The sequence below is a fragment of the Xyrauchen texanus genome, chromosome 36 (genome assembly GCF_025860055.1).
Source record: "Xyrauchen texanus isolate HMW12.3.18 chromosome 36, RBS_HiC_50CHRs, whole genome shotgun sequence".
In the NCBI taxonomy this organism is placed as follows: Eukaryota; Metazoa; Chordata; class Actinopteri; order Cypriniformes; family Catostomidae; genus Xyrauchen; species Xyrauchen texanus.
In genome coordinates, this window is record NC_068311.1 from 33,003,350 (window position 1) to 33,015,019 (window position 11,670).

At 38.8% G+C, this 11,670-nt stretch overlaps 1 protein-coding gene across 4 annotated transcripts in view; it reads right to left on the reverse strand.

Annotated features, from left to right (window-relative positions):
- The window catches only part of LOC127630273 (myeloid leukemia factor 1-like), a 45,693-nt gene extending 37,522 nt beyond the window's left edge, over nt 1-8,171 (reverse strand). For 3 of the 4 annotated variants that reach the window (XM_052107766.1, XM_052107769.1, XM_052107768.1), the window contains exons 1-2: nt 8,056-8,117; nt 3,315-3,483 (exon numbers count right to left, since the gene is read on the reverse strand). In XM_052107766.1, the coding sequence (XP_051963726.1) occupies nt 3,315-3,483; nt 8,056-8,102 (216 nt within the window). In that variant the 5' untranslated portion in view covers nt 8,103-8,117. Of the gene's footprint in view, nt 1-3,314; nt 3,484-8,055 lie in introns of all 4 variants that reach the window. The other variant, XM_052107767.1, reaches the window with a different exon arrangement.
- Nucleotides 8,172-11,670: the final 3,499 nt, after the last annotated feature.

Genomic DNA, 11,670 nt, shown 5'->3' on the forward strand with positions numbered 1-11,670 from the left:
AACTATTTTAGAATCAAATATCTTTTTAACTTCAGACTAACAGAGTATAATGTGCAGCATTAAAAAGAAGCTGCTTGTCAATTATATTATTGCTAGTTTCACAAGCGCTCAACGTCCACCTATGGCATCTGAGATATTTAGTCTTGTTTTCAGAGAAATCTAACAAAATATGGTGGGGTTAATGGCTGTGTCGCGAACGCCGGTGAAGATCCCTCGATTGACCACCGGAGGTCGCTTTCACCCGAGTATTGACTTTCCACCTGGAACTCCATTTCCCATAACCCCCAGTACTGACTCTCATTACCTGTTCACCTGTTTCCAATCCTACCAGTAATTTAAGTCTCACACTCGCTCTCCATCATTGCGAAGTCTTGTTTGCCCCGGCTACATTTACCGTTTACCATTACCTGTCTTGTTACCCTTGTTCGACTCTGCCTGTATTCTGACCATTTACTATTGTTTGCTGCCTGCCCCGAACCTCTGCCTGTCTCACTACGATACTGCCCTGCCTTTGATATTACTGTTTGCCTGGATTACTCAACCCTTGCCTGTCTGTACTTTGAGCTTGTTGTATTTAATAAACCGCACATGGATCCCACTCATCCTGAGTCCATGTTACAGACTGAAACAAGAAAAAATGATTTGCCAATGGCTTTTTCCTTTTGAATCAATATTTTTGTCTTACCCCATTTGCAGGTAGTTTTTTGCTCTAGGACAACTACTGTCCTTATAATTATTATTATTATATTTTAATTTAAGGTAAGAAGTATTGATATATAAAATGACAAGTAATAACCTATAAAAAGTGCTTTCTGTATCAAAGTCTAAGAAGTGTGTCAAAAATACCAGGTCAAATCAAAGATCTGTAGCCTTGAGGGACAGCAGTTCACTCCATGTGACGTGATGAGAACGTCAGTATCTTCACTATGGTAGTCATGAGAATCTAGAATGGGAAGCGGCCATCTTTAGTAGCCAAGTGTGTAATCTATAATGAGGTAAAAGAGATAACCACGATAGACACAATCTGAAACAAAAAAAATGTTTGCCTTCATAATCTTTAATGAAAATACAACAACTTGCTCCACTTCTAAAACAACTTTCCTCTTCGGCCAACATCATCAAGCCCTCTTATTTTTCCTCCACACGACATATAGAGACCACTTTTCCTCATTTAATCAATTTCCAATGGATACCATTTTTTTTTTTTAAGGAATACTCAAATATGTCACATTACCAGAGTAAAACGGGTTGCGAATGCAGTTTCACTTTGACTTTATGAAAGACTTATATGCAGTGGCGGTTCTACACGGGGGCCTAGGGAGGCCTGTGCCTCTGTAGACATGTCCCTGGCCACCCCCTTTTTCTTGGCATGTGCTTATATTCACTACTAATCAGAGTTTTAGTTCATTCCGGTTCGGTTTCTGAACTCTCCGACTTCAGATCGTATATTTACAGACTCTATACATTTTACTTATCCAAACACAACAATAAACCTTCTTCAAACTCATAAACATGTAACGTTAGCTAAGTTCCGTTCCGTTGTCTAACAGAAAATATGTAATTGAGAACCGTTTTACTGGACATTCGGCTATATACTTATATAAAAACAGTATGAGCACGGTTTAGGGGAGATAACCATTATTATAAACTGAAGTAGGCTACAGTACCGACAAATTAGGCAGAATGCAAATACGACGCGATGACGTCATTAATATGCTAATGACGCATGATGTCATCTGGCGACATTTAGCTACTTTTTGAGCAGGCTTTAGCTACTTTCCATTGAAAATAGTTGGCAACACTGGTGGCGCACCCAAACACTGTCTGCGGTGCTGCTCGGTGAATGAGAGCTCAGCAACTACTCTTGGAGAGAGGAGCGATTTCTCCTGTTGCAAGAGTTGAAGGTAAGCAAAACGATTTAATCTCGTAAGTGATGTAAGTGTCTCGTAAGTGTAATGCATGCCCCTACGTTTTTTTTCTTCCTCTAATAGTTATCATGAAACGAGGAAGGGACATAGCGTCCTTTTTTGCCCCAGTAAACAAAAAAGTAAGAGAAACAAATCAAGGCATTGAGAGAGTTGAGGAGCAGGAAGAGGGAGTGCCAGAGGAGTCAGTGGAGGTTGGAGAGAGGGCATGTGATGAAAGTGAGGGCTCTGACACAGAGAGGGAAATTCTAGAGGGTGAGGAGGATGAAGAAGAGGGTGAGGAGGAAGAAAACATACAGGGACAGAGAGAGGAACAGCCAGAGGGACAGAAAGTTGATCCATGTGGATCAAGTACTGCACCATCAGGTTTGTGATGAAGGTTCTTACTATTTGCAAAGCAGTGCAATTATAATTTCATCCTACATGTGTCCTTAAAATGGTGCTTTCTGCTGTAACTAATTTTTTGTGTCAATATGTCTCAAATGTTTCTTTTATTAAGTAAATACTTGGCCTACTTTTTGAAATACATGCAGATATACAGGTGAAACTCGAAAAATTAGAATATCATGCAAAAGTTCATGTATGTCAGTAATTCAAATTAAAAGGTGAAACTAATATATTTAGTATATATAACTATATACATATGCATGATTATACTTTTCAGTATTATTCTAATTTTCTGAGATTTTGAATTTGGGGTTTTCATAAGCTGTAAGCCATAATCATCAAAATTATAACTTTTGCAGGATATTCTAATTTTTCGAGTTTCACCTGTACATGCATATGTAAATAAATGTTGTAGTTTACTGTACATCTTTCTACAGATATCAGCAAGTCCAAGAATGATGTACCAGTACAGCCCAACTTGAAGGCTCTGGATCTTGATGTATTTGTGGACCGTTTTTCCAGACAGCACAACCGCCGTATCCTGTTGTTGTGGTGTAGTGTATCTATTTATTAAAATTCAATTGATCCAGCATTGTTGTGCCAATTCAAATACTAAAGTGTGGACTCAACTGTCCACAGTAGTGGGGCTTCCATAAATAGGAAATGGCACATTGTTGTACCCTTTGTTGTACCCTGGAGTTTTGTTCACATTGAATTGACACCCTGTATTTGTGCCCTGTACTGTATTTTTCATTTTTTATATCCCTACCTCTTTTGCACCTCCACTCTCTCTTGTACAAAATAAATGTTTATATGATTTTAAAGTAAAATAAAGTTTATAATATTAAAATATCATTTGTTGCCATTTTTATGTGCCCCTCTGGTTAAACACTGGCCCCTCCTTGGCCCCCCTAGTAAAATTTGTCTAGAACCGCCACTGCTTATATGAAGAAACACAACAACAACAAAAATGTGTCAAACAGTGCAGCGGCGTAAACTCACTCTGTCATTACGAAAATTCTTGCTTGTGTTAGGGTGATCCTCACCCCTGAGACCCCTGTGACCTCTCTGTCTGCCATCTGTCATGCTGGGCATGAAGCCGTGACAGAAGGGGTCAGAGAAACTCCTCATCATTTGCCGCATGTGCTCATGATGCACCTGGAACGGATCGCTGAAAAAACAGAAAATGATTATAATCTTGTGAAGAGCTCGTCTGTGCTCAATGACAGCGGTCTCAACTGATGGGTCACGACCAAAAAACTAGGTTGGAAACAGCAGGGAAAAAACAATGCAACATGCAAATAATACCATGCAATGAAACATAATCGTGCATTGTTAGGATAGCCAAATAAATAGGTTATTAACAATTAAAAGGGAGGAGAAAACTCTTCCCATTTATTTTGTCCAATCAAACTCTGCAGAATTCTGGTGTAATTTCACCCTTAAAAAAATCTAAACTAGCTGCAAATTTGCCACTCGTTATTTTCACATGCAAATGAGCGTTTTGATTCACCGCAAATGTCTGCCAGAAGTTTGCAGCTCTTTGCCGGTAGCGTTGAACCCCCGGCACACCTTTGGCAACAATGGACAATTTGCTGCAAAGCTCATTTGCATGTGAAAATCATCAGTGGCAAATTTACCATGAACTCTGAATTTTTGTAAGGGCATCTGTCATTAGGGATGGGTGGATTGATACTAAAGTATCAATACTTCCGATACTGATGTGGTATCAAGAATATCGTTCCTCACATAAAATATATAGTTGCACAGGCACAGGAACGATTTTTTCTTCCGCTCATCTTGATGTGCAGAAATGTTTAAATACACCAGCAGACAGACAGTGTTCACTCTTTCAGTCATAGTGCTCGTTCAAATAGGGAACAGTGCTTTCATGATGTAATGACAGAAAAACAGCACCTGGAGTTATTCACACTAACTAATGACAAACCTAGACGTGACATGTATTTTAATGGACTTGTGTGACAATTTATACAGGTTTATTTAAATTCAGAGTTGTTAAAACATTAATAAATCATTAATAAATGATGCACATATGAAAACTTACCATATTTTTACTGTAGTAATATTGTATTAACCATGTTTGTTTTATCTCTTTTTGGCAGGAAGCAAGGTTTTGATACAGTTAACCATAGTTTTACCACAGCATTACTGTCGCAACCATATGGTGACTTGGTTTTAGTTATAGTAACAATATAATACTATCTATGGATCATTTAGTGGTTTTATATGTGGCTTATACTTACTAGTTATTTAAGGTAAATAAAGCAGCCTAATAATTTTCTGTTTAGGCCCATAAATATACAAAACATTTTAAGTAATAATTTAAGTTACTAGTTTTATCCCCAAATGTATTTATTTTTTATTTAATTGAGGTATCGGTTTTGGTATCGATATCTGTGATACTGGTGTAAACTTGGCATTGAAAAGAAAAAAAGTGGTATCGCCCATCCCTATCTGTTATTTGGTAGAAGCTTGTTGAATTAGATAGATGTCAACATGGTCAGGTTGTGTAATATTGACAAAACTACAAAGAAAATTCCAGACTGCATTAATACAGGATTACTTACAAGCACAAAGTGTTTTGTGAATTATTGCCAGACATGAACATGAAATGTTCTTATTAAGCATATGTTATGTAAATAATTTTGCATTTTGTTAGATCTATATCGTTCATAATGCTAGCCATTAGACATTTTTGTACAATAAACAATTTTAGTGCTGTTTGGATCGCTACTGGATGTCAAATCTAGCACCTGAAGAAAAACCAGTTAGTGGTAACATGATCATGCTTTGAGAACATTGAGAAGTGCTTACCTTGATGAGCTATTTTGGAACAAAAAGAAGAAAAAAATAACCATTATTACACCTTGACATTTTTATTACACTAGATATTTGAGCATGATAATGTAATAAAGCTCTTGAGGTCATAACACTGATTTTTATTACATTATAAACCCAGCAAAAAAAAGAAATGTCCCTTTTTCAGGACACTGTATTTTAAAGATAATTTGGTAAAGATCCAAATAACTTTACACATCTTTATTGTAAAGTGTAATAATGTTTTTCATGCTTGTTAAATGAACTATAAACAATGAATGAACATGCACCTGTGGAACGGTGGTTAAGACACTAACAGCTTACAGACGGCAATTAATGTCACAGTTATAAAAACTTAGTAAACTGAAGAGATCTTTCTACTGACTCTGAGAAACACCGAAAGAAAGATGCCCAGTGTCCTGCTCATCTGTGTGAACGTGTCTTAGACATGCTGCATGGAGGCATGAGGACTGCAGATGTGGCCAGGGCAATACATTGCAATGTCCGTACTGTGAGACGCCTCGGACAGCGCTACAGGGAGACAGGAAGGACAGCTGATGGTCCTCGCAGTGGCAGACCACGTGTAACAACACCTGCACAGGATCGGTACATCCGAATATCACACATGCGGGACAGGTACAGGATGGCATCAACTGCCCATGTTACACCAGGAACACACAATCCCTCCATCAGTGCTCAGACTGTCTGCAATAGGCTGAGAGAGGCTGGACTGAGGGCTTGTAGGCTGTTGTAAGGCAGATCCTTACCAGACATCACCGGCAACAATGTCACCTATGGGCACAAACCCACCTTTACTGGACCAGACGGGACTGGCAAAAACTGCTTTTCACTGACGAGTCGCGGTTTTGTCTCACCAGAGGTGATGGCCGGCCTCGTGTTTATCGTCGAAGGAATGAGCGTTACACCGAGGCCTGTACTCTGGAGCGGGATCAGTTTGAAGGTGGAGGGTCCGTCACAAAATATAAATTAACTCCAGCAACTTCTCTCATGTCTAGCCCCATTCACAAGTAATCGTCCCTTTGCCCTATTCCTTCGAAGACAATTACCCTCCATTGTGAGAGCTTCAAGGAATAGTTTGCGCTCATGAGCGGAATGACGTAAACTTGTTGGTAAGGTCACTAGTGGAGGAGGAGGCAGGAAGCACGTCATTTTTTATTATTATTTGGAAATATATATACTTTTTATTTTATATTGTTTTGGACTGTTTTGGTTTATGATCGGCAAAAAAGTATATAAGTATTGTTTTGTTTCTACAAATAATCAATTGTTTGTGTTCAGAAGAACTTTATTTGTCGACTGGAGGATTTGTCGTCGTGTGGATTATTTTGATGCACCCTAAATATGCATTTTTGACCATCAGAAAATGGAGTACATTCACTTGCATTGTTTAGAGGAGGAGGCCTGAAATTAATTCCTAAATATCTTAAATTCTGTTTTGATGAAGAAAGAAACTCAGATACATCTTGGATGGCCTGAGGGTGAGTAAATTATCAGCACATTTTCATTTTTGGGTGAACTATTCCTTTCTGGTGGCTGAAATGTGATAATGTTAAGTCAGAACTCACATTTTAAGTGATTCTTTTTGGAAAATCTGTTTGGACCGGCCCTACAGCATGGATTGTGTTCCCTCTGAAGTGCCAGTTAGAACACAGCCAGGACCGCTGAACATATGTAGGGGGAGGGTCCATTTTATTTCTAGAAAGCATTTGATTGGATAAGGTTTCTGAACCCCTGTGACGTCATGTGTGTTGCAGCCAGTGTTGCCAACTTGGCGACTTTGTCGCTAGATTTAGCGGCTTTTCTGACCTCTTTAGCGACTTTTATTCAAAAAAGTGACTAGCGACAAATCTAGCGACTTTTTGGAGAAACCTTAACTACTTCCGTAGAAGAAATTTCATGGTCTTGCTTTCCTGCCCGGACTCGGAGACACACCTCTCTCTACGTCTACTCCGTTCGGTGAGAGTGGTGAGCTGGCGAGAAGGCGGAGCAGCACAAAGTCGACCGCACGGCAGCTGACATAGACGTGAATGAGCTGCGCAAGTGCAAACAGCGTAGTCAAGGACCAATCACAAATCTGTATTGTTAGCTCCCCTTTAGTTTTACATTTAAAGATTTTAATTTGACCGTTTATTTTTATTATTTTCATGCACTTAATCATGGGAGATTTTTAGACGGTTGTCCATTCCTGTTTCTGAACTCTCTGAATTCAGACACTTAGACAAATCTGTACAATGTACTTTATTCAAACACGTAACAAACTTGACATTTTGCTACATTTGTATATAGGGAATTAATAGGGTATTACAGTATGGTAAGCACAGGGAAGCAAACACATGTAAAGGGCGGACACTATGCAAAATGCAAATGAGACGCGGTGACGTCATGAATATGTTAATTAGCATATGACGTCATCTAGTGACATTTAGCGACTTTTCGAGCAGGCTTTAGCTACTTTCCATTGAAACCAGTTGGCAACACTGGTTGCAGCGACTTTTTAGTTGGAAGAGAGAAACGGCAGATTTTAAATGCTTATATCTTCTGAAAACAAAAGTTATTATCGTTTAGAAGCACACTAGCATAAAGATGACATTAAAGCCAGAAGATATAGTCTAAAACCTACTTTCATTTAGATTTCATGAAGCCTTTAAGATCCACTCACTTCAAAAATGAACAATGCAAAAACTGTCAATTATGAAAATTTCAAGCAAAATGAAACATGGGGTGCACACATGTGTGTGATATTATTCATCTTAATATTATCTATGAAAAAAATGAAATTTTAAATCATGACAACTGCATTAACAAAACACATTATAACAACTTATGGATTGTGAAACGTGCACAGATAAACCAGCATGGTTATAAACGTCCCTGTGAGACTTACGAGAAGAACGGGTCTTCTTCAAACTGTGCGAGGACACTGTTGAACATGATGATCGCTGAACGGCTCTTCTAGAACACTGATAGAAGGACGCGCTGTTAGTTACTATCCAAACTCCACACGTCACAAGGACAGGAGGCGGAGACTTTGAACACGTGACGTGTTCCGTGAGGTTTGATTGGCTGTAGTCGGTAGGCTTTGCCCCGCCTCTCTCATTATCACAGTGTTGTGTATGTGTTGTCATGGCATTGCAGTTTCTTTTTGATCCTCTAGAAACATCCAGATATTTATTCCATGTTTACAGAATCATGATGCAGGAAATTTCACCTCGTTTCCTGTTGAAATTACAGCATTTACTGATTTTATATTTCAAAATAATAGTTTCTAAATAAACCTGTTTTCCCTTTAATTCTATACAGTAACATGGTCTCTGAAATTTGAATATTTGGTATAAAAATGACATCAAATCAAATCAAACAACATACAAGAGTTTACTGCTACTGTTTTTCTACCATGATTTCCCACATTCAACATGTTTCTACACCCGTGTCTCCCAAACATTTATCATGGAGAATGTTTCAATCATGTAATCCTAATTCTGTTTATAATCAATCCTCATAAAAACTGTTAAAAGTTATGAAATATCAACCTGATTCTTCAATGATAAATATATTTTACATACTTTGTGACTCTGAGATCCTAAAACATCACAAGGATTAACAAACAGAATTTATGAATTACAAACATCTGCCTATAAATTTCTCATTTAACATTTTTTTATTTGCTTCTGAGCCGTCAGGATACTGTACATTAATGCAAACATTTGAATGGATTCATTAAACCTGTAACCTGTAATCAATAGCATTGTGAATAAAGGCATTACTGTCCTGTAAATGAAGCGCTGAAGGCTCTCGTTCTTATCAAATGCACTGAAGCATGTGTGTGAGCGCATGTAAGAACACCCGACAGACCGGAGAGAGACTCGATACTCAGGCATGTTTGCTGCAGGGGTCACAAATACCAACAGATGACTCATGATTATACTACCTCTCATTTCTGTCAATACATTATCAGATGTGTTTACATACAATAAACATGCCTGTGTGTGTGTGTGTGTGTGTGTGTGTGTGTGTGTGTGTGTGTGTGTGTGTGTGTGTGTGTGTGTGTGTGCGCGCGCGTGTTTGTGTGTTTGCGCACACACAAAAACACAAACACGCGCGCGCGCACACACACACACACACATTTGTGTGCGTGTGCTTGTGTGCATGTATGTGCGTGCGCATGTTTGTGTGCATGTGTGTGTGTTTGTGTGCGTGCGTGTGTATGTGTGTGTGTGAGAGAGAGAGTGTGTGTGAGTGCGTATGTGTTTGTGTGCTTGCATGTGTGAGTGATTGTGTGTGTGTGTGTGTGTGTGTGTGTGTGTGTATGTGTGTGTGTGTGTGCTTTAATCTAGTAGGCCATGAAATGTGTTAATTAACAGAACTATCTAATAGTTGTTATTGAGCTAGACAAAGTCTGGTTCATTGTAAAACTCCAGTAATATTTATATTAACAGGAGAACAGGGCTCAAGAAAGCATGCTGGACACACACACACACACACACACACACAGGGACGCACGCACACGCACACACAGACACACAAACATGAACACACATAGTCTCTACACTTGAATACCTATTGTTTGGAAAGTAATAGTGCCATCTAGTAACTCAAGCGAATACTAAATACTCCACCTACTCTGAATCTGAACTATTAAAAGTGTCTGTGGCAGGGCGGAGGGCGGGGTCGGGTTGTGATCCTACACACCCGGTCCCGTATTAGGCTAATCAAGCCTCCCGAGAGGGATAAAGGTCGACTGCAGAGGATCGTGCGGGAGAGAGAGATAGTTTACGGACATGTCCGTCATGTGTGTTTGTGTCCTTGTTTTAAGTTTCTCATTAAAATATTATTTATATCGTCAAGCCGGTTCTCGCCTCTTCCTTTCCATTGATCCCGTTACAGTGTCATAACCTGCCTTTTTTATTATTTTAACATGTTCCTTAAGTTCACTTATAATATTAGTAAATGTAGATTTACACTCTACAACATCATGAAAATAAGACCTTTTCTCTCTGTACATGCCACACAACTGCTTGTTCAGTCACTTGTCATATCTACACTGGACTACTGTAACGCTCTCATTGCAGGCCTTCCTGCATGTGCAATTAGACCCCAGAATGCAGCAGCACGTAATGAACGAAAGAGAGCACATGTTACACCAGTCCTTGTCTCTCTTCACTGGCTGCCAGTTGATGCACGTGTCAAATTCAAGGCTCTGATGCTGCACACAGAACAGTCACTGGGTTCCAACCAGAAGCCTGCGGTCAGCTAATGAGGGGTGTCTTGTTGCACCAACACAAAGAGGCACAAAAACACTTTCCTGGACTTTCGGTTTCACTGTACCTCATTGTTGGAATGACCTTCCCAAATCCATCCGTGACTCACTTTCTGTCTTCAAAAAAATGGCTAAAACACGTCTTTTCCATGTGCACTTAACCATGCACTCATAACATAATAATAATATATATATACAGTATATTCTTGTTGCACTCTAATCTGTCTTGGATGCTACCATTCTGATGCTAGTGAAACTTTATAAAGCAGCACTATTCGTACTGCTGTCTCATTAAGATACATCGCTCATGATGTATATTATTCCTCTTTTGGAAGTTGCTTTGGATAAAAACTTCTGCCAAATGAATAAAATGTAAGTTTAAATGTAATGTAAGTTTTGATTTCTGAAATGTAAAGTAGGTTTTTTAGGACAATGACGTCTTACTGTATATGTGAAAAGATGTTATTCATCGTGTCATAACCCCTTTAAAAGAAGAATACAGATCAAAGTTGTGAATTTTCATGTCATGATATTTTGCACTTGATATATGCTTGTGCTTGTGTTAAAAAAGTATTGGATATCATTACGGGACAACTCAGTCTCTGAAAGCATCACAAACAAGCATGGATGCAGTTCATATTTTTAGACGGTTTAATAGCATAAGTTGTATCTAAAATCATATATGTTGATGTTTATTAGAGAAGAAAATGTATAGTACAAATGTAGACAACTTCAACGTTGCTGGCACATCAGCATTTCACTGTAGATGCTGGAAACTTCCTGTCCCGTTCCTAGAAAATATGATTGGTTAGCAAATATCCCCTCTCGGCTGAAAGGAACGTTCTGATTGGTTGCTTAGCTAAGACGAACAGTCGTGTCAGACCTGCGTGAAGTTGGTCCCCCACCCAACGCAAAACGTCAGCAAAATAGTCTCAATCGTTTGTGCTGTAAAAATGTTTGTTTGTGCTGCTTTGGTTTTTAAGATATTAAAAGAATATTTATAGGCCATTCTGAGGTCACTCAGCCCCCCCACATGCTCCAAATTCACCCCAAACAGTCTCGTTTGTTTGTGCTTCGTTTGTGCTGTTTTGTGCCGCTAAAAGTTTCATTTGTGCTGCTTCAGTTTTTTAAGTATTAGACATTGAATTACAGGCGAATTATAAATGCTGATATTTATTGAATACAATAATGACAGAATAAAATAGATCACTTAATGTAGGTTAGTAGTAGCAGTCTAGGTCA